This window comes from Phalacrocorax aristotelis, chromosome 9 (genome assembly GCF_949628215.1).
Source record: "Phalacrocorax aristotelis chromosome 9, bGulAri2.1, whole genome shotgun sequence".
Lineage (NCBI taxonomy): Eukaryota > Metazoa > Chordata > Aves > Suliformes > Phalacrocoracidae > Phalacrocorax > Phalacrocorax aristotelis.
This window is the reverse complement of record NC_134284.1, coordinates 21,064,065-21,090,802: the sequence shown is the minus strand read 5'-3', so window position 1 is coordinate 21,090,802 and position 26,738 is coordinate 21,064,065. Positions and strand designations below refer to the sequence as shown.

The 26,738-nt window shown below is 38.5% G+C and overlaps 1 protein-coding gene across 23 annotated transcripts in view; it reads right to left on the bottom strand.

Moving 5' to 3' along the window:
• UNC79 (unc-79 subunit of NALCN channel complex) overlaps window positions 1-26,738 on the bottom strand; it is a 115,005-nt gene that overhangs the window by 17,881 nt on the left and 70,386 nt on the right. For 22 of the 23 annotated variants that reach the window (XM_075103783.1, XM_075103794.1, XM_075103786.1 and 19 more), the window contains 11 exons: window positions 26,130-26,213; window positions 23,687-23,789; window positions 21,775-21,915; window positions 17,772-17,810; window positions 16,700-16,812; window positions 16,528-16,613; window positions 15,299-15,472; window positions 13,434-13,502; window positions 12,729-12,839; window positions 6,734-6,838; window positions 1,638-1,715 (listed from right to left, as the gene is read on the bottom strand). In XM_075103783.1, the coding sequence (XP_074959884.1) occupies window positions 1,638-1,715; window positions 6,734-6,838; window positions 12,729-12,839; window positions 13,434-13,502; window positions 15,299-15,472; window positions 16,528-16,613; window positions 16,700-16,812; window positions 17,772-17,810; window positions 21,775-21,915; window positions 23,687-23,789; window positions 26,130-26,213 (1,103 nt within the window). The other variant, XM_075103791.1, reaches the window with a different exon arrangement.

The following is a 26,738-nucleotide window of genomic DNA, read 5'->3' as shown; positions in this document are numbered from 1 at the left end:
GACATTCCCAAGGTATGCAAAGCAGTCAACAGAACAAAGCTGTCAGATTAAATAAAGGCTTTGAACAGACCGGAGAACCCTGGAGAGAAGCTTTCACAAGGTGACACGACCAACCCACTAGGTATCATTTAAACTTCTGTTTACATGTTAATAGTCTCAGGTGAAGACAATGCTAGCTCAATTCAAGGGGAATGATGAAAGCCTCGTTCTTAGGGGCCAAGTAAAAGCAATGCTTAACTTTTGAGACTAAATGATGAAATTATCAAATTAGGTATCTTTTTGAATTCACCAAAAACTGCAGTAGCAAAAGGCATAGGCTCAGGGCAAAACATTGCACAGGGGAAAATTACTGTTCCTTGGCCTCTACTTAACCACCAACACTTTGAAGCACAGAAGCTGACTACCCTACCTGAATATACAAATGAACCAGATTTAGTTTTGATCACAAAATTAAGCAGCCATAATTGAGTTTTAGTGGCTGAAATGTGAAAAACTGCTAGTATTCTGTTTTTAAGCAACTGACCTGGGTGCTTCTCATTTTTGTATGTTAATATCAATCCACACAGTGTTGAACTATACCACCTTCTGGCTTTTCAAATGCTATGTCTGTCAGTTCCCTTGACAGAATAACAAACAGTAAAACAAGGTCACTGGCAGCCCTGTCACCATACCCTCCCATCCAGTTTATGTGGACTAAGGATTCCATATGGGTTCTAAAATATTGAATAACAGAATTATAAAAGATACTACACTCAGACCTCTGAAAATAATGCTCAGTTGCAAGACTTCTCTCCAACCATCTATTCTGTTTCATTCAAGCAGCAGGCAGCCTGAATCTCTAAGATTTCTTCTGAAATTATCACTGTCCTATTATACGTTGTAACACCAATGTTAGTCTATCTATTTAAAGCAAGTAGAAATTAAAATATTCTGTTGGGAGGAAAGGTGTTATTAAAGATTTGCATTTAAAAAATCACACCTTTCATAAAATATAAGAGAAAGATCCTGTTAGGTCACCCCTAAGGCTGACAGACACACACACATGGGAACAAGTTTTCCTCAGCTTGTGAAGCAGACCTTGGCTAATTCTCATCCGTCTGTTTTGGTACTCAGTCACATGTGCCATGGAACAAGTCAAGACCTCCAGTTGTGCTACTTCCTTGCATATTCACCTGGTGCATATTCAGCGCCAAGGCAATTATGAGTACTGGTAATTTACCTACACCTGTCAGCAGGATATATGCCTTGTATGTTACCAGAAAAATACCATTGCCTCTCTTCTTTAACCAGATAATCTATTGTGAGAATGGAGGCAATGGCTTGTAGCTTTCCTCCCTGCTACCATTTTTTGGGGCATTCAGCTGGTCTGTTCTCCATATGTTGTCTTCTTGAGCGTAGGCTCCAGCTAAAGTGTTACCTGACTAAAGATTCAGTGAAAGTAAGGGAAGCAACATCAAGATCAGAACTTTTCCAACATTAATAAAAAGGAACAAGCATCTCAACGTCGGCCTGCAATACACCTTGCCAACCAGAAGAGAAATGAAAAGGAAAGAACATTAAAATGAAGCAAAATGAGCTGAATAAGATACATTTTTTAAAAACCAAAACTAAGAGATGGAGTTTTATTCAGTACTTACTCCAGGCATAGAGGCAATCATCTGTTTATGCAAGATTGTTGACTCAGCTAGTTTTGTTCCAGCATCTGCACAAACAAACTAAGAAGAAATTAAAGACAAGTTATTTCTTAATTGTTTTTGGAGGAACCTGAAGAAACTAATAAGTTATTCATGACTTCATTAAAATCAGTTCAGATCTCTTCTTGCTTCACGGTAATTTGCCTTTAGAGCTCCCTCTCTTTATAAACAACCTAGTTAACTCACCATTATAAATGAGCTAATTTTAATGAAAAAAATCTGACTTTAATGTGCTTAATTAAACACACATATGCTCTGCAAGACCAATTTGAAGGATATTATATAATAAATCAGACTTTCTTTATGAGCAAAAATATATATCTTTGCTATTGCTTGCATATATCAAATGTTCCTCTTTCATTACATAGTAAATAATGATAGAGGATGATAAGGCAGCATGCCATGTTCTTCACTGTGATACTACACCACTTTCACTGAAGATCTACAACCATGAATTATATGAACAGTTTTGAAGTTGAGAACATACTGGTATGGTGTGGTATAACTTCTGCATAACACAGGCCACAATACTACAAAAATACAAGCTGTTTCTGAGGGAAGATCAGTACCATTCTGTTATAGCAGAATATCTCTAATTGCTTTTCTTATGCTTTTATTTTCCTTGCCTTTTTTTTTTTCCTTCTTTTTATTGACCCAAAATCTCTGATGTCCACATCATTCATACATCAAACATGTTAACACTGTTATTTAATCATTATAAGCTTCAATAATGCACTGGACACCCTGCAGATTATTTGCTTGTTCCTAAAACTTGTCATAGTACTGTATTTGCACTTGAGTAATTTCTGTCCATAGTGATGCAATGTAACTGTTTAAGAGCAGACAGAAAAGAACCATCAAACTAAGGTCTAAGCCTTATTTCTTTCTTCAAAATGAATACTGTAGTACCTTCACAAACTGAGACAGATATTGACTACACAATATATTTTACAACTGTCTGATGTATGTGTATTAGCAGTACTCTCATTGACTGACTGCTCTTCTTGGAAGTATTTCCAAATATCCTTTACAGACCTAGACTTCACTCTTACACTTCCACGAGCTTTACCTTTCAGTGATGACAAATTTAATCTGATCTCAGACTGCCTACCAAGACTTGGAAACTACTCGGCCTATGTCTTGATGAAGAGTCTGTACGAGAAAGACATACCTGAGTTTACAGTAATAATCTAATTAGGTATCCTCAGACATAGGCCTGGCTCCAGTTGACTATTCTTCTGGTTAGAATTTATTTTACATCAGAATAAGCCAAATGGAAATAAAACAAAAATCTAATTAATATTCCAGTTGAGAGATGGCCTGGTGCTCTTCTGTACCACAGGTCTAATAATTATATGGGAAGCAAAAGAAAGCCTTAGGGTTATGGGCTCTATCAATCCAGCAAAGACAGTTGAGTCTTAGCTCAAACAGCAACCATGACTCTCCACTTCTCTTTCAAAAGAAGGACCGTTAATGGACTTAAGGAAATAAATGACAGATTTTCTCCTAATGCACCCTGTCTCAGAAAGAACAATGCTCATGCTGGGTCTGCTAGATAACAGATATGTTGTTTTCCTGAATGAAGGATTTCTCAGTCAACCATTTGTGTTTAGATTAGGGTTTCCCTGTAAAAGAGGACCATAATTCCCTGAAGAATCTGGCTGAATATATTTAGCATCCAACAGTGAGCTCAGTGCACTGCTACAGACATTGCACAGCACTCACCGAGTAAGTCAACAAAAAACCCATGCCAAAGACAAATGTCATTTATTTCAGACATTTTCTTTTAAGAACCATAATAATAAGAAGCAGCCAAAGCTACCTCTACTGGCTTCCTGTAAGCTTTCTACATCTTTTGCACAGAGGAGTTTGGCTTATATAACAGATATTAATTTATATTTGAAAAACAGGTGACAGATTCCATTCTGTTTCTAATAAATGATCAGGCCTTGTTTAGCTTATCTTTCTCATCATCAGACTGCCTAAAGTTGCAATGCAGTCAAAGGAGGATGAGAAACCAAACTCAAAATGAAAAATTTCTTACATTTCCAGTCCAATTCACTGTTATTTATGTTGTCCCCCTCTACAAATATTATAACACATTAAGATGTCGCTGTCAAGAAATTTAATGCCAGCCATATGTAAAGAAGAAATACCCCTGCAATGCAAAAAGATGAGAAGTGGGCAAATAATTTCCATGCCTCTTACTAGCATTGTCTGCTGAGATACAGCTGCAGGATAATGTCTAAATGGGAATGTCTGCTGCTGACTGTAGTGGATTATCTATATACCATAATCTATGTTATACCTCCATTCATAATCAAAGTTTTAAAAATATAAATTCTTATAAATGTAACTTTAAATCCTTCCATTCAGTAATTAGTACCCCAGATCTTCACAGAAACATAAACAGGAACCACTAGATATACACTGATTTACATTAGCTGAAGGTCCAGCCCAAAATAGGAGTCGCCTAAACAAAACAGATGAGATACACTCAACCTTAGAGCCTGACTGAAAAGTAAATCCTAATGAGACACTAATATATTTGAAGTCAATAGAAATCCCGAAGATGTGTGCTGGTAAAATGTGAATGGGAGAATAGTACTGGGAAACAAAATGCTGGGTGAAGAAGCAGTTCCTATGGAAACCCGTGGAACAGCAAAATGTACACAATGGCTTTCATTTGCTAGGACAAATCAAGGAGACATACTTTCTATACCCTTTATCATCCAGGACATTGCAATGATTCAGGTGATCTGGTTAAAATTCTCATTCTTTGTAAAGTTGGAAAAAGTTAACTCTCATCTTAGCACTGATGGCACCACGTGATCTGGATGAACGTGGGTGTCAAACGTACATCCCTAGGAATTCCTTTGTCAGTCAGCCCACGACTGATCTATCATTAAATTAAAGTGCTCTTAGCTCCTTTATTACCTCGAACATTTTGACTGAATCTCTGATTCTGTGTGCACTGTCTGTACAGAATCCTGTATACAGGCTAACATGTCCATGGGGATATGACAGTCTTGGAAATTAAAGCCATTTCCATTTGGTGCTGTGTTAACCCTGCCACAGCTTTATGGATTCAAAACCATTTTAATTAATACTGTAGTGGTTTTGTGTGGTAAAAAGGTGAACAAATCCCTTTGTTCTATTAATGACACCAAAGAAAATAAAATAACGAGATACATATGTGTTTTTACTAGTAGGCTTCTTAAATTACAACACTGCTTAAGATAGGCTTAGTGGTTACTGTGGTATTTAAATTCAAGAGGCTGTTGAATGATTCAGACCACATACTACCAAGGGCTGCCAATTTGCACAGTCAATGGGAGAAATAGTCGTCATGCCTCCAGTAGGCATCTATGGCAGATGGTCTGAATACAACCCTATTCTTTACCATTGACTGCATAAAAACAGAAGCTGGCTGCTTTGGATAGCAGGAAATATGAATCACTTCATCAGCCTCTGAAAGAGAGACATCATAAAAAGACATTTATATCCACATTAGGTACTGTTGCGTAAGGTATGAATACATCCCAAAGCCAATACAGCATATGGGAACAGTGCTAGGAGGAAAACCCAGGCAATTATCATCTTATCTTTATGAGATAAAGATAATTTAAGAGAGGGTTTTGCTTACTGTGTCTATCAGGCGATTGACTAAATGTGAAGGACAAGTGTTTACCAGTTAAAATCCCACAGCCAAAACTGATGTGGCATGTTTGCATTCTCAAATGAGGAATTCAGGATTGACTAGACTGTGGGACTGTCACCCTTTCGGGTAGCCATAGGACTGACCTATACAATGGAGCAATGCAGAAAAATTGTTTTATTCTGTAATACAGGAAAAGCCAGTTCAAGTCAACAAACACCAATGCACATGGTATCAAGCTGCATCACTGCACCCGCAGGACAGAAAGAGGTTGGTGGTTTTTTAGTTATGATGGTCTTGGCTAGGACAGTAAAAAGAAGTCTGGGTTTAAAAAAAAAACACAAAAACAAACAAAAAAGGCGGCAAATTTCTGCTTTTTGAATTAAAATGGATTAAAAAATAATAACCCTTTACCATTGAAAGAAAAAAACCCAAGTGTTATTCTTCCCTACCCCAACTTCTTTCCCTAACACTGATGGTATAATAACTGTTTTCAGATTTATGCTAACTGCTATATAATTTCACTTGTCAGCATTATTTCTCTGTCAACTGGCAACCACTTATTTACTATGAGTAATGTACCAGTACTCAAAAGAAAATGAGCCCATAGTAAGCTATATGAAGCTCTGACCCCATAATAGGAGGGGAAGAAGTGAATGGAGCTGTGATGCTGGGAGCATAATGAATGATCTCCATAATGAACATCTTGCTTGAACCTAATGGAGTGCTGTTACGCTGGTCCCCTATCACTGAGAGTGACTAAGCACATATAATGGTTAGCTCACTGTAAACAATGAGAGCCCACTACCTGTGATTACAATTGATGGACTTCAGTATTTGTTTTTGTGGGACAGGCCTGTGGTGCCCAAACAGTGCCACATTTGGCATTTTGGAGGCAGAATGATTTTTCAAAAGTTTCCATCCTACTTCCTCAGATTTTCCAGTGAAAAAGCTAGCTTAACTCCACAGAAAGCTACTTGACTCCACAGAAGCTAGCAATCCACAGAAGCTAGCAATGCCCCATTGGGACATTAGTACAAAGCTCAATGGACTTGATCCTTACGGGCCCCTTGCAACTCCAGATATACATTGTGATCCTCAATACATCAGCAATGATGCACAGGTCATTATCATCCTGGGATATGTGAATTCCTGGTTTAGTTTCTTAATTTTTAGTGTAGGAGTCTAAATGTATGCACCTATGCACAAATGTAACTGGATTTTCATCAAAAAAATTCTGGCTTCCCCTGATGTTGTGGGTACATTCTGCAACCATGTTGGACTTGCCTTTGAAGGGTTGGTTGGTTCTGCCATGGCCCCCTACCCCTGAATATGGGCCGAGACAGGATCAATATGAGAATTACATAAGGATCTCCTGTACCTGCACCAACAGCAGCAGATTCATGTCTGGTAAGGGTGACTTTAACTTGAGTGCCTGCAGTAACTCCAAGATGACACTGCGCGTCAAGTAGAATTTGTCCCTTTCCTACAACAGAAAAACACAGAATTATGAATGTCCTGAAATTCACTGACACCTACTAGGAAACCACAAAGATACTTTTTATCTAAGTCTAAGAATAAAAAAGTTACAAAAGTGTATTTGTTGCCTCTGTCTTACAAAAAGGCAGACATCAATGAGGGTGATACTCCTTTGACACTGTATCAGACACTATATTTGAGATTTTAATATTTCATACATGAAATATAGAGAGATTTTATAAACTAGTTATAAATCCCAGGCATGCAGCGTAGCTTTCAGTAAGTAGTTCCGTACAAAGGGAAAAAGGGGAAAGCAGTAAGGATTGACACAGGAGAACAAAACTGGCAATAGTATTTAGCATCATTCTTTCATTAAACCTGACAGATATGATCTACATTTTACCATAAGTTTTCTCTGTTGTCATTCCCCTTAAAATAAGGGTGCTTGCACTAAGGCAGCTTGGACATCTTGGACAGCTTGGACATTTCATTCATTAGACTAGCAGTACTTTTCCACTTACACAATAAAAACCATCTTGGCTACAGCTCCTACAACAGAAACATTTTAAAACATAGAGGGAAATCAGCCAGTGGAGATTAGAACACAGAAGCCTAAAAACAGAGTTTTAGAGCTGAGACAGCAAGGAGGTACAAGAGATAAGACGAGCCTGTTATACATCTTACTTTGACATTCTCTGACTTTCGAAGATAAGAAAAATATGCAGAAAAAGTCTATAACCTACTACTGACCACAGCAACTCAAGAATTTAGATCAGCAGAGAGACTTGCATTGAGCTCTCTTTCAAATGACCAGTAGAGATGAAATAATGTTGTCTAATAAAGAGAGCATATCCAAAGTGTGCTTAAGATTTAAAGCCTAGTATCTTCTGTCTTGTAAACCTCACATTGTTGTCTGCTCACTCAAGTTAAATGTGTGGAACTTTTTGCTCAGTCAGGGCCTCAGTTCCTCTGTGACATTTCTAAAATGGCATAATAATGTTTGCCTATTCCTGAGAGAAGTCTTGTGCAGTTTAGTTAGTGAGGGTGAGTAGCAGGCCACCTCCAGCTACACACAGTAGCAAGCGCAGCTAAAAGGTAAGGAGATGGAGGAGATGAATACCTGGAAGTGAGTGCGAGCTTTGGTTGCAGCAGACCAAGAGGCCAGTCACCAGCATTCCTCCTCAGAAAGCTGATGTCACCGCATTGTATCTGCATAGCATACTGCCAAACAGAGCTTACAGCAGCCTCCCTGCCGTGGTCTAACCCCAGCCAGCAAATAAGCACCACACAGCCACTCACTCACTCCCCAACCCCGCAAGATGGGAGGAAGAGAATTAGAAGGATAAAAGTGAGAAAACTTGTGGGTTGAGATAAGAACAGTTTAATAATTGAAATTATTAAAAATAATAAAAATTAATAACAACAACAATAATAATAATAGAAAAAATTAATGAAAAAGGAAAATAAAGAAGAGAGATAAATAGAACCCAAGGACAAGTGATGCAAATGAAAACAATTGCTCACCACCAACCAACTGATGCCCACCAAATGCCTAGGCAGTGGTCCCCCGGCCAACCTTCCTCCTAATTTTATTGCTGAGCATGATGTCATATGGTGTGGAATATCCCTTGGGTCAGTTGGGGTCAATTGTCCCAGCTGTGTCCCCTCCCAACTTCTTGTGCACCCCCAGCCCACTCGCTGGTAGGGTGGGGTGAGAAGCAGAAAAGGCCCTGACTCTGTGTCAGCACCGCTCAGCAGTAATAAAAACATCCCTGTATTATCAACACTGTTTTCAGCACAAACCCAAAACATGGCCCCATACTAGCTACTATGAAGAAAATTAACTCCATCCTGGCCAAAACCAGCACGGTCACACAGCACCCACACACTTTTAATGAAAACAGATTTTAAATATCAGCCCCTGATTTGGGAGAAGGTGCCAAACCAACAGAACAGTATGTCTTTCATGGATGTTGTGGTGCCAGTCTATGAACCAAGAGACCTTACTTCAAGCTCTGAGTTTCTTCTAAATTTTCAATTACATGGAGTGTGCAGACAGATAACACATTTAGCAGATGGAATGGGCCCCAAACTGGAGTGGTCCTTGTCACAATACATTGCTGCAGTCTAGGCAGCTAAACTCACAGGAAGCTAACATTCCAAAATCAATTAAAAATACAAAAACAAAACCCATAAAATCATTCCCTTATGGGAACGACCAACACTGGATGAGTTCAACTGTATTATGAAACCATTACTTGAGCGGACAAGTACTCAAAAGTCACACATCCCACATGCAAGAGTGGTGGTCTGATAAGAATAATACAGTATAAGACTATCCAGGAGAGGTCAGTGACTGCCACCTCTTCAACAACTGGGACTTCATTCTGCATACTAGCTCCATCTCCCAGCACAGGGGCCTGACAACCCTGAGGGTAACCAGTCTGACTGTTAAAAACTGAAGCATTAAGTACCTCAGCCTTCTCCTCATCTTTCCTGGCAAGGTTACCTTCTGCATCCAACGAAGGAGGGAGATTCTCCCTGGCCCTCCTTTTGTCACTGACGTATTTATAAAAACATTTTTTGTTATCTCTAATGGTGGCGGCCAGTTTAAGTTCCAGCTGGGCCTTCGCCTTCCTAATCTTTTCCCTGCATAACCTCACAACATCCTTGTAGTCCTCCTGAGTCACCTGCCCCTTCTTCCAAAGGCAGTAAGCTCTCCTTTTTTTTGTTGAGTTCCAGCCAAAGCTCCCTATTCAGCCAAGCCGGTCTTCTCCCCTGCCTGCTCGACTTACGGCACATGGGGACACCCTGCTCCTGCGCCTTTGAGACTTCCTTCTTTAGTAACATCCAGCCTTCCTGGACTCCTTTGCCCTTCAGGACTGCCTCCCAAGGGACTCTGTTAACCAGGCTCCTTAACAATCCAAAGTCTGCCCTTCTGAAGTTCAGGGTAGCAGTTTTGATGACCCTCTTCCTTACTTCTCCAAGAATCGAGCAAAATCAATCAAAATGTTTTTTGACATCTGACCTCTTGCTTCCTGCACTGTAAATCAGGAATAATGACACGGAAGTCAATAGCCCAGAGTACCCTTCTTATCAAAGTCTACTTATTGCTATCATTCTGGTGGTGATAAATATGTATAAACATGCTTTATACATACTTTAAGAACTTTATATATTGCAACAGAGCTGTAAACGGGTATTAGTTCCATGAGAATAACGCTCAGGAGAGTCACATGTGTAAACCTGGTACCAAAGAGTCAAGAATACAACCCTTTAGCCTCTGTTCAGCCAAATTAAGCCTCTAGAATACCTATGCATCCCTATAAATGTGCCTTGCAACCCTCAAACTGTGACTTGCCAGAGGTCTACATGTAGAATGTGAAACTACTGAAGTTTGTTTCTAGGAGTATCTCAGGGCCCAAACTTAGTAATAAGAATAGTAAATTTGGTTCTTTAATGAAGTGGTATGCTATCCTCCAAGTAAGCCAGTATAAAGTAAAATTCTTTATCGCTGTTGCTACTACAGTAATTACAAATACCGAAGATCTGCCACTTCAAGAGTCTTCAAAAAAAATTCAATAGCAAAATCATGTCATGTCCAATTAAACGGCATTCTGCATTTACTTAATAAGGGTCAACAGAATACTAGCAAAAGGCTAAGTTTAGGTTCAACCTTCTGCAGCTGTAAGAGATAAGAAAGCCAAAAAGTGTCCATTTAGGACCTTAAGATACTTGAACAGAAAACTAAAGATAAGATTACAATCCACAGAAGAGATGTGACTCTCAACTGAGTGTTCCAAAGGCACTGAAAAAATCAAATTGCTGACCTGGAACAGAAACTCATACAAGGAAATATCAGATTGACGTGAGTCTTCAGGCTCCAAGGCAAGAGAAACTGAGATATTCCTGCCACAGGGTATTAGGAAAATGTTGGAGATAAAGATTTGGAGCGGTTGTACAGCACTGACCTCTACTAAGTGTCAGAGTGGCTTGGTCTTTGAAAAGACAGGAATCCTCCATAGCTTACCTGAAAGTTGGTGTTTTGTTCCAGCCAACACATCCAAAGTTGCAAAACAAGTAATTAAATCTTAATAGTTTCAATGTTCACAAATTATATTCCTTCTGGAATTCACTTCTACATGGTATTCTATCACAAACAACACACTTACTTGGCTACAGTGATTCCCACTGTAGTGAAACACAGACATCACAACTGATCTGTTTTTTTCTAACAGCAGTCATTAATTTGATATTTCTAATGCAAAACCATGGTAAGCTTTCAGAAATAACTAAGATGATGTAGTGTGTAGTTCCATTAAATTAAGCATCTTGTGGCTATAAATTGCAGGAGACCATTTGCTAATGATTCCATTTCTGGGTCACCAGGTTATATTAAACTAAATCAAGAAGGAGATTTTACCACATGCTGTAATGCAAGCTTCCTGTGTGCAATTAAGTACTCAATATATTAAAAGAACATTGAACCAGGAAGCATGTAAGAAAAGCATGGGGTTTTTTTAATATCTTTGTTTTAATAAAATTCTTGAAATAACCAAAACTGCGGAACATGAGGGGAGAGAAACGTTTCCTATATTTCACAATTTGCTTTAGCAAGCGTACATGAAATAGTCTTATCAGACCACAAATGCAAAAGGAACGTCTTTGCTTCAGTTTTAAATGGAGCTTTTTTGTTTCAGTGAAAAACCCCACTGTTATCCTTTAACATTTTTCTCACTTTGCCTTGCCCAAAGCTTTAACTATAGATCTAACTTAAATTATTTCCAGAAGCCAGAGAATCATTTCTGTATTCAGGATTTTTTTCTTTCATAAACTCTTCTCTTTCAAATGAGACAAAAATGGTAGTATTTGCTTGCTGTAATTAAACATACTGTTATTTTCTATTTAGCGCTTCAAACCGTTACATCTGGTGAAAGTTTTTCCTGTTTTCTTGTACAGTTTTTCTGTGAGAGTGTCATTGCTTTTATCATTTCTTCTTCACTGTTTCTCCAGTGACATTTTAAGTCTTATAAAGACTGAAGCAATATGTGTTCCAGTTGTACATTATCAATATAGAAAATCACATAGCTACTTATGAGAGAATGTTTCCTGAGGATTAATTGCTGTTTTGAAAAATGTATCAAGGATGGAAAACTGGGCGCTTAGTGGCTGAAGCAACATATTTGCTCAGTACCTTAACCACCTACATAATAGAGCATACGGGGCCTTCGTAAAAGGTTTGATTGTTTTTTGTGGATTTTGTTGTTGTGCAGCTTCTCACCAATAGCTACAAGAATGCACTCAAGTAATAATTGTTACCTGTACACCATAGCTTTCATCGAGGAATCTTAAAAGCTTTTTAAAGGTGCACACATGCTGTTCCCTTTTCTACACAGCTTACAGCCAGGCATGCCAAAGTGAGATACCTAACACAGAATGAAACAGCTCCTTAGTTGGAGTCTTCCACTTTACTTCGCTATCTGTTGCCTCTCCTCACAGCTGTGCTCTCAAAAGGCACTACTTGGAATATTCAAGTTTTTACTGCACAAAGTATGTGGCTAAACTTGTGCACAGATATGACTGTACAGACATTTTAAGTCATGCATGAATACCAGATATCACCTCTACAAGAGAAAAAAATCTCCGAGTCATTAAATCACACCAAAATACTTTTCTGAGCAGTATTTTCAGCAGGTTCGCTTTTTCTGTGTCTATGCTGTGAATGTGAAACTCACTACAATTAAAAGGCACTGAATCATGATCAATACTTGATTAGCCAAACTACAACTGTTGACATGTCTGAAACTTTACACTGATTTAATTTTTACTTAGAAACATACTACTAGAGGGAAGTAGGACTTCATCTGTCCCACTTTCAGCTGTAGCCTCATTGTTACCTTAGTGAAGGCTCGGTAGCACAAACCACACAGTTCCACCAGGTAGGCCAGAGTGAAGACAGCATTCTGAATTACAAAGCTTAATAATTTTGAAAAAGGCTCCAGAAGACTCTGCAATGACATGATTTAGAGAAATCAATAACTGGTTCCTCAGCAAAACAAAAAACATTCCAACTCTGAAACACCTGAATGGAACAGCATTATTTTTAGCTCAGAGACTACCTTGCTGGGATTTACACTGTTTCGCTCAAATGGCTATTCTATCTAGCATTTCCCTTCATGCTTGTATGGAATTTAGAAGCAAAAAATTAGAAACGAGTTTCACCTCTGACATGTTGCTTATGAGATATATGAGATTCTGTAGTGTTTATGCAGGAAAACCTCACTGATCTCAGTGGAATTGTACTGCAGAACTTCTAAGGAAGTTCATTGTTCTCTTTTTTTTTTTTTTTAAATAAAGCAGAATTTAAAAGAGAACATCAAATCTTTAAGAAGCTATACATTCACACCCACACAGGAATGTAATCCACCCACACTTTACTGTAACCTAGATTCCAAAGCTCTTATCATTCTCCAAAGAGTATTGGACTGCACAATTTTATGCTTATATATAATACTTCCTAGCTAGGGGATAAGACGACATTCACAGAACAGCACAGGCTGGCTATATCTGAGGCAACAGAGTTTTGTCTTCTTGGAACTTACCCTGGTGGCACTAGTGGTAGGTATCTTCAATAAGCAAATCATAATTCTTAAACTAGAATCTAAAGAACACTGTGAAAATATTTGAAGGCAGAACAGGAAAAAAAAAAAGAAGAAAAAACCCAGTTAGTAACTTTCTGTGTACATATCTCGCTTTCAGTGGTAGCAGCTACGAATAAGTTATAGGTGAGGTCTCAGAAATGATTCTTGATGATTGATCTTTACTCACTTTGCCTATACTGGCTTTCTCCTGAACACACAGTCATACCCCCTTCAGTGGTAACATACCACAACACAGGCCATGAGATGAGAAAATTTCACTAAAGGGCTAGTTTAGAAAAGGTAACTTTACCCCTATTATGACAAAAATTTCCTAGAAATATATTTCCACTGTAATAAAAATCAATTGGGGGGCCAAAATAAAAAGAATGGGTTAGCAAGAGGTACGCACAATCTCCCTCATGCTGTACTTCTGTGGTTGCCCTGGGCTATGACATCTTTGCCCACACCCCAAGACGGGGCTTGCAAAGCACACCCCATAGCATCAGAATGTGCCCTGGCAATAGCTGCTCCAGAGGCCCCTCTAAAGTTGTTCCTTATAGTGTGATTGATTTTTCTTCTGTGCAAATCACACAGGTTGCAACACTGAATGGGATTTCTCAGGGTCTATCTACTGTCTTGCCTCATCCCTGCTGCAAATATCTAGAACAGCAAAAAGTCATTTATGACCCTAGAGGAAGGAATAGGAGACGGAAAGTTCAGGAGCAACCTATTGTTTTACTATTATCACTAATGACACCTCCCATGAATAAAAGGGAAACCAGAGTAAACACTCCATCTAAATGTTCTGTGAATGGCAGATATGCAGTTGGAACTATTAAGATGCAATTAATTTATTTTTATTTATTTCAGTTAGACAGGATGCAACACATTGGGGTGGGTAGTATGCAAAGGGAATGGTTATCGCCTGTTTGGCTTAGTAAGTGCTGCATGATAGTGCCTCAATTTACCAAAACCTAAAGAGATTTCAAAATCTGACTATTGCATAATAGCGCCAAGGAATTTAATATCATTCATGTAATTTGGTGGTGACACCCAATTTAAAAGACAATGTTGTAAGTCACAAAGTTAGATTTTGGATCCCTCAGCTCATACTGAGCAACACTGTTTTGCACAGAACAAATTAGCACTGAACTCATTCATGCCATAGGAAATAAAGTCAGAATAAGAGCACCAGAATCCTGTGATTACTGGAAAGACTCAGAAAAGTTTTTACTGTGTTTACTGAAACAATATCTGAAAATGTACACACCAGGAGATCCCTCTGTGTGTCCTCTGAGCACTTATAAATCAGAGCCCAAAGCTTCTAGATTCAGTTTCTGCAATCAGCTCTGATTACAGCCAGAACTACAGTCTGGTCAGCCAAACAGGCTAGGCTCATTTCCCAGTTGCCTTAGTTCTCTCTGCCTGTCTGACTATTGTGTACTTTTAGTAAATGAATTAGGTGGTGCTGCTCTTCTTGAGAGTTTTATTTTAACAGTTAAAACCAGATGGATTTTTATTGCCAAAATGTTGATTCTCTCAAATACAGTATTCTAATCTGACAAAGACAGGGCATGGGAAGTGTAGAGGAAAAAAGCCAACAAAGAGGTGAAAAGTACTCTGGTCAGAGTTGTTATTGTTACCCATGGAAAACAGAATTAAAGGGATGGATCAGACATATAATAAATCCAGTCCTCTGGATTAGTTGAATCATTAGAAAATATTCACAACAACCCACTCTGACTTCTCATCCACAGCTTTCCCACTGTTTCAATACATCCTGACTGATGGCAGTATAGCTCATTTCAGATACCCATACATCATACCTTAAGTGGCAGAACACAAGGAAGTTTAGTAAGGAAGGTCTGAAACTGATTACTAATTGTGGTCCAGAGGTTGCTTGGCGAATCCATCGGCAAGGCCTCCATAAAGGTAGCAATATTTTCCAAACAGCGTAGCATTGCACCCCCTGCTGGTAAATTCTTTTTGTTGTTTAAACCCTAGGAAACAAAACAAGAACTATAAACAAAGGTACACATGCAGAAATGGTCTCTTAAACAGTATTTGGAAATGCGGAGGTTAATTTGTTCTGACCAAATACTACTCACCACTTCTATAATACTAATGATAAAATGTTGTGCAGGGAATTTGAACTGTGTATGTGACAGAATCATAGAATCATAGAATGTCCTGGGTTGGAAGGGACCCACAAGGATCATCAGGTCCAACTCCTGTCCTTTCACAGGACAACCCAAATTCCCATCATATCTCTGAGGGCGTTGCCCAAGTGCTTCCTGAAGCACTAGACAAGTCTAGTTCAGTTCCTAAAGCATTGACCAAAAGATTTTGAGCCAAAATGTTCTAAGCAGGGTCCTAACTCATAACCTGCTTAGATTGGTATGGCAGTAAAAAAAGCAGAACTTGTGAAGTATTCACCAGTGGATTGCCCATATTTTCCTTTGGACAGTTTTAAACAAGATATGCTCATTAATGTTCAGTAGACCATGTATGCTTTTTTGGCTTGCATGTTCAGGTCAGGGCCGGAAAGACATAAGCAGTTTTAAAGTGATATCAAAATCTTTGTATGAAGCAACTGCCACGTTCTCAGAAGAGCAGGATACATGCAAACGACTAGTGTTAGTGGAAGGACAAAAGTTACAGTAGAAACAACCCAAGTGCACAGAAGGCAGTCAGTGAAAGATCTTTGGCCTACTTAGAGAAACTGCCAGCAGATACAGGGGAGAGGGAGAACTGAGATGTATGAGCAGAAGCCTGAAACAGTGCTGGAGGAAGAGATGGCCCACACTAGCAACATGTAGGACAGCTCCAGGAGCTGGTCTGAGGAGAAAAAAAAAAAGCAGCTATCAGTGAGGGCAAAACCCAGAAAGAAAATGGTGAGGGCAACCTAATGCAGCTTCCAGGGAGGACAAAACAGAAATTCACATTGCTTTTGGTGATGTAAATTTGAACTCCTAATGAACAAGGAGGAATGATCCAATATACCTGACAATGCTAACAAAACTAGCACCATTAACAGAACTGACTGCCGACATACCTCTAACAGCTGGCTCAGAGCAGCAATGGAACTCAGCTCACTGAAGTCCATAAGAGATGTGGCCAAGGTCCGTAGAAAACTTCCATCTAAAATTTGAATTACATTTTTACACTGCCTGTCCATACAGAGGTAACTGAAAGGGTCAGAAATGCACTCAGAAACCACACGTTACCTTTAATATTGCTCTGGAAGAGCTGCGGGAAGATGCCGTTTGGAGCCAGCTGATGGAACACACAGCGGAGGAACTGCTTGGCAACACCTGCAGCATTTCCAGGGATCATCATGCTGAAATGAATGGACAAAGGAAGAAGAAAGAAATTGTACTGCAGACAAAACACTTCTCAAAGCTGACTACATGGAGAAAATAAAGACAATCCTACTCTTTTTAATTATAGTCAGTTATGAGTCAGCCAAAAGCAGAACTGTCCTGATCCCAAAAAACAGTTCAGCATGTCGATTTTATGACTTCAGCTTGACTATTAAGAGCTGAAAAAGTTATGTACACATACCTAAAGTATTTAAGTCTCAATAAATTGTTGTATTTTTCCTGATTTTCCACAGTTTTATTTTTAAGTTAGCTGAGTTTGAAATATAACCCTGCTGTCACCTTGTGTATTTCAGTGATAGAGGATGAGGTTCTTCGCGTTACCATAAAACTCATGAACAACAGGTAAACCACACACATTATAATATTAATTTGCCTCTTGCAGTTTCCTTCAAGAGATTAAGTACTTCCTAATCACTCATAAAATGAACGGTTTCATTTAAAAAGCTAAAGTGTTATCTATCTACCCATAAACTGCACATCTTAACATTTTTTACAGCTTCTCAAAATGAATTTATCCTATTCAGCATCTGATTTACATAATGAGACATCACTACCAGGGGTTCTCCATGGCCAAGGATGATTCACTTGATTGAATGTATAGAGGTAAGATTATCAAGACAAATACTGAACACAGAACAAACTAGAAAAAGCTGCACTGAAATTGTGGAAACCAGAAGGCACCTTTAAATTATTTCTGACTTGAGTTTTTCATGTTCAAGACATATGAATATGGGTTCCTGTTCATCTTCAGAACACATGAGATACTTGAAACAAGTGGTAAAGGACAGGTTTTTCCTCTTAATCACAACCTTAAATAAATTTTTTAGAGGTTAAATATAGTTGATTTCAAGGCTAGGGAGGATAATGCTTTAGATTAATTGTTTCATTTTGTCCAAGATATCCTTTGCTACCATACCTTTCTGCTTGATTAGAAAAACTGGTACTTGATGCCAACCTGGAATAAAAATTAAAAAAATAAGTGAAACTCAAATGCTTTTTTTGTGTTTCATATTTAAGTAAGCCAATAAAGTATCCTTTTTTTTTTTTTAATAAAAACCAGGAATTTTAGAGAACATTTAAAATGTAACCAGAAAGGTCTTCTGAAGAGCACTTAAATTCAGTCAAATCACATTTGCATTACATATAAACTGTGTTCAGTCTTGCAGTCTCACAAATACTTATTAGCTTTAATGACAATTCTACTTGTCTCCCTGTACTAGCATGAAGATAATGAAGTAAAGCTATCGCCTTATATGCACATCATGAATAATTACTAACCTAGAGGGATCTGGAGAAAAAAAAAATTGCCAGAAGCTGCCTACTGACTGATTTGTTTCTGATTAACACAGCAACATAGAGTAAGCCAAAGTTCTCTACTTTGCAGCCTGAAGTGTGGCTTCTAGTTCCAGTTTTTGGCATCTAAATAACTGGCCTAATTTCAGAAACATTAAGTACCTACGAGCTCTTACAAAGTCAGATGAGAAATACTGGGTTCTCAAAAATCAGGTCATTTATTTTAGTATCTAAATATAGACATTGAAGGCAAATATGGGCATTCAGTGATGAAAATACTGAACACAAAGCAAAATCATGCACTTCAATATCCAGGACATGTAAATGAATGGAATCAGGGCTTATAATACCAAAGCAACACATCTTTAATACTAAAAGCTACTAAAAAGCAATTTTGAAGTCATACACTGGAAGCATCTCTTACATAAAAAATACCATGCAATTTTTACTTTCATCTGCTGTGCATTAGTATTTCAGCTGGTATAAGCTGACATGTCTAAATGGAAAGTTAATAGAGCTACGCTAATTTACATCTCCTGATGATCTGTCCTTCGGTGTTTATCTTTGATTCATGATCCTTTTAGGCTGTTGATTGAGCTGTTGCTCAATCCTCTGTCAGCCTCTGTTGTGAAGACAGTTTCTCTCTAGTCACCACAGCAAAATCCAAAAAGGACCCTAAGGCAGCTCAGTTGAATGCATCAGTGTAAACTGAAATGATGATTTTCATTAATGATGCATGACAAGCTAGGAACAAACAGTGCAATAATCTCATGCTGGATGGTGCAGGGGATAGAAGAGTATATTCTCTTCAATTGTCCCAGCATAAATCAGAAAAACTCATTACAGCCCCAACTCCACTGTTGTTAAGAAAAGTCCACACTAAAATACAACATATTAATTCTGCTGTGCAAAACTAATTTTGGGTGAAAACAGCTCTGAATCCATAAAGACCTTGATTCTGGAATAACTGGCATCTGCTTACATTAAAGCACATAGGGATTTCTGCAGAATGCAATGAGACTAATCACACACCCAATGGACATTATGCTTATTTTTTTAAAAATCCACTATAGAAATACAACAGCATAAAATATTTCTTCTAAAAGAAACCAAAGTCCTATGCAAAGTTTTTCTCTCCTTTTGAATGCAATAATGCAAGTGTGGGATTTATGATAAATAAACATTTGGTTTCTAACTTTGGAAAAGCTTCATGAGACACAAAATGCACTAGACACTAACATCTGAAACTTCTTTAAATTTACAGTTTGTATATATTTATCGTTGCTACTCTAAATATTTTGTTGCACAAAGGTCATGAGCCTCCATCATTACCTCCACTTTGCAGACCACAAATCAGAACAGTAAGTGGACAGAATACAGTAAATGTAAATGTTCAAATTTGTACATGTTAAGAACAGAAGTTAAGCTTTTCAAAGCTCCTCGCTAACTCAAGAGCCTAAATGCCTTTTTCAAAGAGGGCGCTGATGCGTGGAAACATAAACCTCACTAGGAATCAATGAAATAAGAATCAATAAGTCAAAAATCTTGATTCAGGAACTAGAGTATAAAGTTAAGTGCATGCCAGAGTCCTTTAAACATGACAATCTCTAATTGTCAGTAACTTGAATCCAGAACTTTTTCTTTTCTGAAAATCCCAATAGATGCCTATCTGTACATGTGCGTACCCAAATAACTTTTGAAAATCTTTGAGTGCATTGTTTAGGTATTCTGAAAGACACTGGATTTCTTAGCTCCTTGTTTCCTCCTCTAAGCATGAAAGCAGTAGTTCTTTTTCTAAAAAGAAAAATGCAGGAAGTCTAACTCATTCTCAGCTCTTCTGTCAGATGGGTATTTGGAGGTAATGATGCAGCATTACTTGATGAAAGATAGTGACTTAGGTTATATACATGAGGCACCTGAATGCCTCTCTTCTTGTATATGCTGCTTATTTTGTATTTAAAATAATGCCTTTGTGGGGGGCCTCTTTCTGGACTTAGAATTCATCATAAATGACAGCCAGTAGGAACAACACAGGACATTTACCAGGAATACCCCATGTTGCATGCCATCTGCTGCTCTAAAATAATTGGCTGTCTCACTCCAAAGACGCAGCATTTCTTCTTGAAAGCACACAAAAAGGTAGCTCACTCGGCCCTCATCCCTTGACAATTTATCTTCCAAATGATTTACTCTCTGTGCCTGTAGTACTGCTGTATTTACAAGAATCACACAGAATGGAAAGCATCTGTCTAGATCAGAAACTTTGCCTCCATCAGAGTTCATTAGCAGTGACAGCAGGGAACTGCAGCCTTGCAATTAATGGAAACAGAGGACTTGAATAGCTGTTGTGTTTAAATGGAGTTGGGAGGTAGTGGAGAGGGAGGGCTATGAAGAGGTGTGCCCCTGCAGAAGTCACAGTCAAGCTATTTTAACTTCAGTCACTGAAAAGTACATGGCAAAGGTGAGCTGTGCATCATTTCTGCACTTCTAGTGCGGATCAGAAGTTTATTCTGAAACACCTGCAACACATCCCTCCCAACTCTTAGGCAGGAAGTTGTGGAAGTGGCCAAGGCAGCAATGACAAGTAATACAATAGTAATGGTGCACTTCAGTTGTCCCATGCACACTGGGTAAAAGTCACAAGAGAAAAATGACAGACCCCAAATGTTTAAGACCTTATCTTATGCAGCAGCTGGTTAGGAAACCCTCATAAGGAGATGCCACTCTTTACTTAGTCTTAATTAGCACACAAAATATGGTTGAAAAGCCTGAAAAGCTTCAGGTGTGCTAATGAATGATCATACCTAGGACTCAACAGTCCTCCAGGAGCAACAACATGCAGAAAAGCTGACCACATTTGTGCACAACTTCTAAAGCAGGAACTACATAAAAGTGAAAAATTCTGTCAAAGCAACAAAGACGGGTAGCCAAGACAATTCAGTCTTTACAAGAAGAACAGAAATTGTTTAAGAATATTGCATTGGAAGCACAGGGCCAAGGTACCCCACTTGTTAAGACAAACTTTGCAAAGCAGAAGAAAGGAAAGGTGAGGGAGGTTATCAGAAAACAAGAGGCTTCTTCCAAAAAGCTGAAGTCACATCTCAAATGAAAGCAGAAAAAAGCACAAATTCTGACAAATCTGATGTAAAAAACACAAGAAGGCAGGCCAAAAAATGGTTTAAGAAGCAACCCGCAGAAGGAATAAAAACTAACAGTAAATCTTTCTTCAAATAAAATGGGATCAAGAAGTACACAGTATGCAGCATCAATTGCTATTCAGGTAATAAACAGGGCACTCAAGGAAGACAAGGGTACTGCAGGAAAACTGAATTAATTCTTTACATCGCTGCTTACAGTGGGACAAGCTGAGGGGATTCCTGAGCTGGAACGTCCCTTTGGAGGGTAAAAGGGGAGGACATCAAAGGAGCTGCCCAAAATTGAAATGACAGTGGGAGAACTTACATAAGAAATTGATAAAATGATGAATAGCAAAGAAGCAGCCAGAACCACGTTATTCATTTAAGAGTTCTAAAATATATACCTTCATATAGTGAAATTTATGTAAATCCAGTTCCAGGCACAAAATTCTTTCAGTCATATGGGAGAGAGAAAAGTCCTGAATTTACCTTCCTACAGACTGCATGATGTCCAACAGCAGAGGAGCAGCCAAGTCTGGACTAAGGTGAATGAAGGTTGAGAGCACAACTATGGCCAGGCCTAATGTTTCTTCATCATATTCTTCAAGAATAGCCCCACAGTCATGGCACCTGCAAAGAAGTTTTAAAAACTGACATTAACAAATTTAAAACAAAGTATTATTATATATACTTATGTGTATAATTACGTATAATCACTATTATTTAGTAAATTCTGTTCAAAATTTATTTAGAAAGCTAATCTAATTGTGACCTTTCTACAATTAATAACAGTCCATGGTTTTCAAACATTAATAAAGCTTCTCACTAGCTTCACTGACTGTTTCTTCACTGACAAATAAAAGAAGGCCAGAGGGCAGGCCTTGTTTTGGGTCCTTCACTGGTAATTGTTAGCTAACTCCCTCACTCTAAACTGGATTGCTTCAGTTTGTACTATCCAAGAGAAATCTGCAGCAGTGAAGACTAGCCCTCAGCAATGTGAACACCAGCCAGTTCGTGCAACTTGGGCTCAGGTGAGGGCTCGAGTCTCTGGCACTCTTCTGTTTACCAGCATAGACACATGACACTCATAGATGATCTTAAAGAGGTGAAATAATTTCACTTTGTCCTTCCTGTCTGTCACAAATTATGAATAACAAATTATACAAAGAGGAAACAATGATCCAGTTGGTTCCCACAGCAGCTATAGTTATTAAGAAAGAAATGAAAGGACCTCTCAGGGGCACTGAACCTTAGATTTCAGAGAAGTCTCCTTTCCCAGGGCAGATTTGCTGCTGAGTCACTTATCCTTCCTGAAATGCTCAAAAACAACTGATGACGTTCTGAAAGGGCTCTGTAATGTCTAATTATAAAGGGGATGTCAGATTTAGGAGAGACGAGACAGGCTTTCGCAACCTGCGAAAAAGGCAAACCAGTGTGGGAAACTGGCTTATCTCAGCCCAGTAGGAAGGCTTGCTTAATTTGATCAATCAGTTGCTAATGACTCCAACAGATTGTGATATATTAACTTAATGGAATTTTACAGGCTACTTTCTTGCCTTTGTTAGTGAACAGAGAAAATATGCCAACAAAGTCATGAAAGTCAAGCTCAGCTGGTCTGCATGTTACTAGGTGGTGCTAGAGTTTTGATGAAATGGCCAAAAGAAATGCCAAAGATAAGCCTAACTTTTGGGATGCTTTACTTTGTCACACAGTAAGGTCTACTTCCGGTCACAGCCTGCACAATGGCCCTGTCTTTCTCCAGTCATCATCCTGGCACGTCTGTGTACTGGACTGAGGGCAGAAGCAAGAACTCACGGTTTCTCTTCTCAGTTTTTGACCAAATCGATGCATGCCTCCCTGCTGACTGCTTTACTTCTCCATTAAATGAGTACCCTTATGTTTAACACTTCTTTTAGAGGCATTTTAACCAACCAATTATGGTTTGCAAAAGCTTTTTGTATCAGTGAGTGTCAGCATTAAAAATGCTATGTTGATAACTGTTGACGTGTAATCACATGTAACCCATTACAACAAAACCCCGAAGGAATTTAGAAAGGTTTGGTGGTTTTTTTTCCTAAGGCAAAAGTGATTTCTGGTGGATCACAAGGAACCCTTGATCTAAAATATGATAGAAAGTGCTTCCCCTGCCCTCTGTGCACATGCAACAGCCTGAGTCATCATTTCGCCTGTGCATCCTCACAGAGGTCCTACTGAATTAAAAGCACATCTTGGTGGCAGTGTTTAGAAAATGTTTACTCTGAGGTTAAAAAAAATAATTTAAAAACTTAGCATAGACATAAATGATAGAATGGACTTTATGTTGCCATAAAGTATATCTATACTTTACTTGACCTATTTGAAGTTTAACTAGTTCTTTGAAAGGAACAGAAAAAGAACTTACTTGTCAGTCATCACAGTGGGCTGGTCATCAGCAAATTCTTCCGGTGCAGGTACAAACATACTGACTATACTGGGTGCTGACAGCAGGCTAGATTTTGTGGCACCTTAAGACAATTAGGGGAAAAAAATTTAAAAAGGAAAGAAAATCACTAAATATAAATCCGAACTGCTTGAAGAGCAGACTTCTAAAGAAAAGCCATAATGGGGTTTACTGTGCATAGAAATAAGAAACAAAGTGTGTCTACAAAAGGTTATATAGCACATTCCTTCCTTCTGCCAGATTGCTTTAATTACCTAGAACTATCAATTTAAAAAAACCACAACCTTAGAAAAAAATCCTTGAGAAAAAGATAACAAAGGAAAAAAATTCCAGGAAGGAGTATGCAATTTTGTCTACTAATTTTTTAGGGATAGAGGATGATTCTACAGTTGTTATGAGACTGGACACCAGAAGAGTTGCAGTCTTCCTGCATAAATCTGAGGAACTTCCTGTAGTTCTTGGTGACATGAAGAAGGAAATAAGTTCATATGTCTCAATACCAAGTCATCAATCTATTCATACCATCCCTAACAGAGGCATAGGAGAAAAATCAGGAAAGGGCAACTAGAAGAAGTAATTTATGAGGAGCTGAGAAAGACTAAGAATATTGGAGGCTGATGATTAGAAATGCTTTCCATTGGAAGTCTTCAGAAGCATCTTTATTCCCCAAAGCTGAGTTGTTCAGCTGAGGGCATAGCCACTGTGATCACACCAACATATGGGTCCCCTTGGCCTTTGGCACTTTTTGTGCACCTGATTTTTGATGGATGCTTGCTTTAATAGAAGTTATATATAACTGACGATTCAAATTCTTGGCTTCTCTGAGTCCTGCTTTCCAGAATTACAGCAATAGAGGATAATCTGACAGTCTAACATCTCTCTAGGATGGTGGCTTTCCTGCCTTGGCTCCTTTGTTTTCATTAAGTAGACAACAGCGATTGCAGAAAAAACCATACAGAAGAGACAACTCTCTAGCTAGTCTGGTTGCAAAGAAAACCTTAAGAAGAATAATCAGATTTATTCATGAGCCATCAGAGACTTGGATCAAAGCTACTGTGATGTACGAGCTATGTCATTCATCTGAAATATCTTCTGATGATGATTCAAATATTGTTAGCAGTTTCATTCTCCAGGTCACTGAGACAGAAAGAGAGATTCAATTCTTAAAGAAAAATCTCTCTTTTGGTTGCCACATGTAGCTGACGTGATAGACACAGCATTACTCCTTTTGCCATACAGTTCAGCTTCAATAACGCATCCAGTGAGCTCAGCTGGTAGCAACCATCATTATATATATAAGCTGCCTCCAAGGGCATCTCATTCTAAAGACCAACCAATGAAAAGCTCATTTTGCAAATCAATTTTAGAAGAGTACCAATGCCCTTTTGATGTCAATTCAACCACAGATTAAGTAATCCATTACCAACTTTCTTGCTGTTGCTTCAATCTGCAGATACAAATTTAATGTTAACGTTGGCCTGTTCTGATAACATTTAAATATGGAAACAGGAGGAAGCTTCTCCACCTAAGATAGGTTCGGATGGTATTTCTGATGAGATAATCCCAGTTACTGCAGGGAAAGCAAATGTAATATCAGCTTTCAGGCAAAATAATCCAAGAAGCTCCCACAATTTCTGAACACAAAATCTGTGGAGTGATAAGGGCTTGTTTCACAAGAATAAGACAGGTTTTAAGCAATCATTTTCCTAAGTATGGAAGCAAATATTTCTTTTACACAGAGTTCAGTACTTCATAATTGTCCCCTGAGATTTTGTTGGATATGAGCAGACACTCCAGGAAGTCAGAATACTCTTCAGTAATGTAGGACACCATCCAAAATGCACGGGAGTAGACTTCCACATATTTCTAGCCAGTTTTCTCCCCCTCACAAATGAATAAAGATCATTCTTCCTTGACTTTGGAAATTTCACCGTTGTGTTCTCTAGATGCAAGTCCCATTGCAGCATAAAAAATGCTAAAAGCTGTCATAATGCAGGTTACAATGTTGGGATAAGACTTAGCTACTCAAAATAAAAACGCCCTCTCTCATACACCAAACAGTTGGAAAACAACATGATTTAGGCAAAGACGGTCACTGCCCCATTGCAAGGCTGTAAGAACATCTGAATTATTTTGGCTGTGAGGAAAGAGCGTTCATAAAGAAATTAGATTCAACCACACTCTGCATACAGAGTCTTTTATTTCCAGGTTGGCAGCGAAAACAAGTACCTCTTATCAGTTGTCCCTGTCTTGAATGAAATGTCTTGTCTAATAATTTTTCAATAACCCACATTCTGCAGGACAGCTGACAGCTTTAATACAGCTGAATGGAACATAAAATTCAGCACCATTTGGTGCTGGCAGTCTTAGCAGAGATATCAGGCCAAATGGACTTTGAACTAACCTCTGATCCTTAGTGGTGGTCCCTCCAAGTCGGGGTTTAGGCAAACAGGGACATTGCACAGCCGCTTTCCATGCTGTATCTGCTCTGTGAATAAATACAGAACTTCAGCCTCCAGAACTATGAATCCAGCATCTGTCACCAGCACCACAAGTCTTAAACAGTTAAAACAAGAGAAAGACAAATACAACAGCTACTGAAAAAATAAATAAGAGAGTTAATTTTCTAAGCATAGAAAAGGGGGTGGCGGAGAAAGAAAGATGAAAGAAGTCCACAAAGGAAAAGGACACAGATAACCTTATACCAAAGAAGGCCTTTTAGAAACGTAAGTGTCGCTAAACAAGAAAGGAAGTGCTAGTCGTAAAGATTAAACAAGATATGGAATTTGTGAGTCACAGAAAGAGAAAGACAGTGTTTAGAAATACCAAGAGACCAGAAGTCAGGTATAGTTTGTGCTGACAGAAGCTAGACACAAAATTATTTTATTTTACAGTTAGCAAGCTTGGGAAAAGAGTGGTTTGAAGTAAGAAATAAAAGAGATACATGATAACTACCAACGTAAAAAATAAAGAATATATCAACCAAGCACACTTCATATACTCATGTGCAATA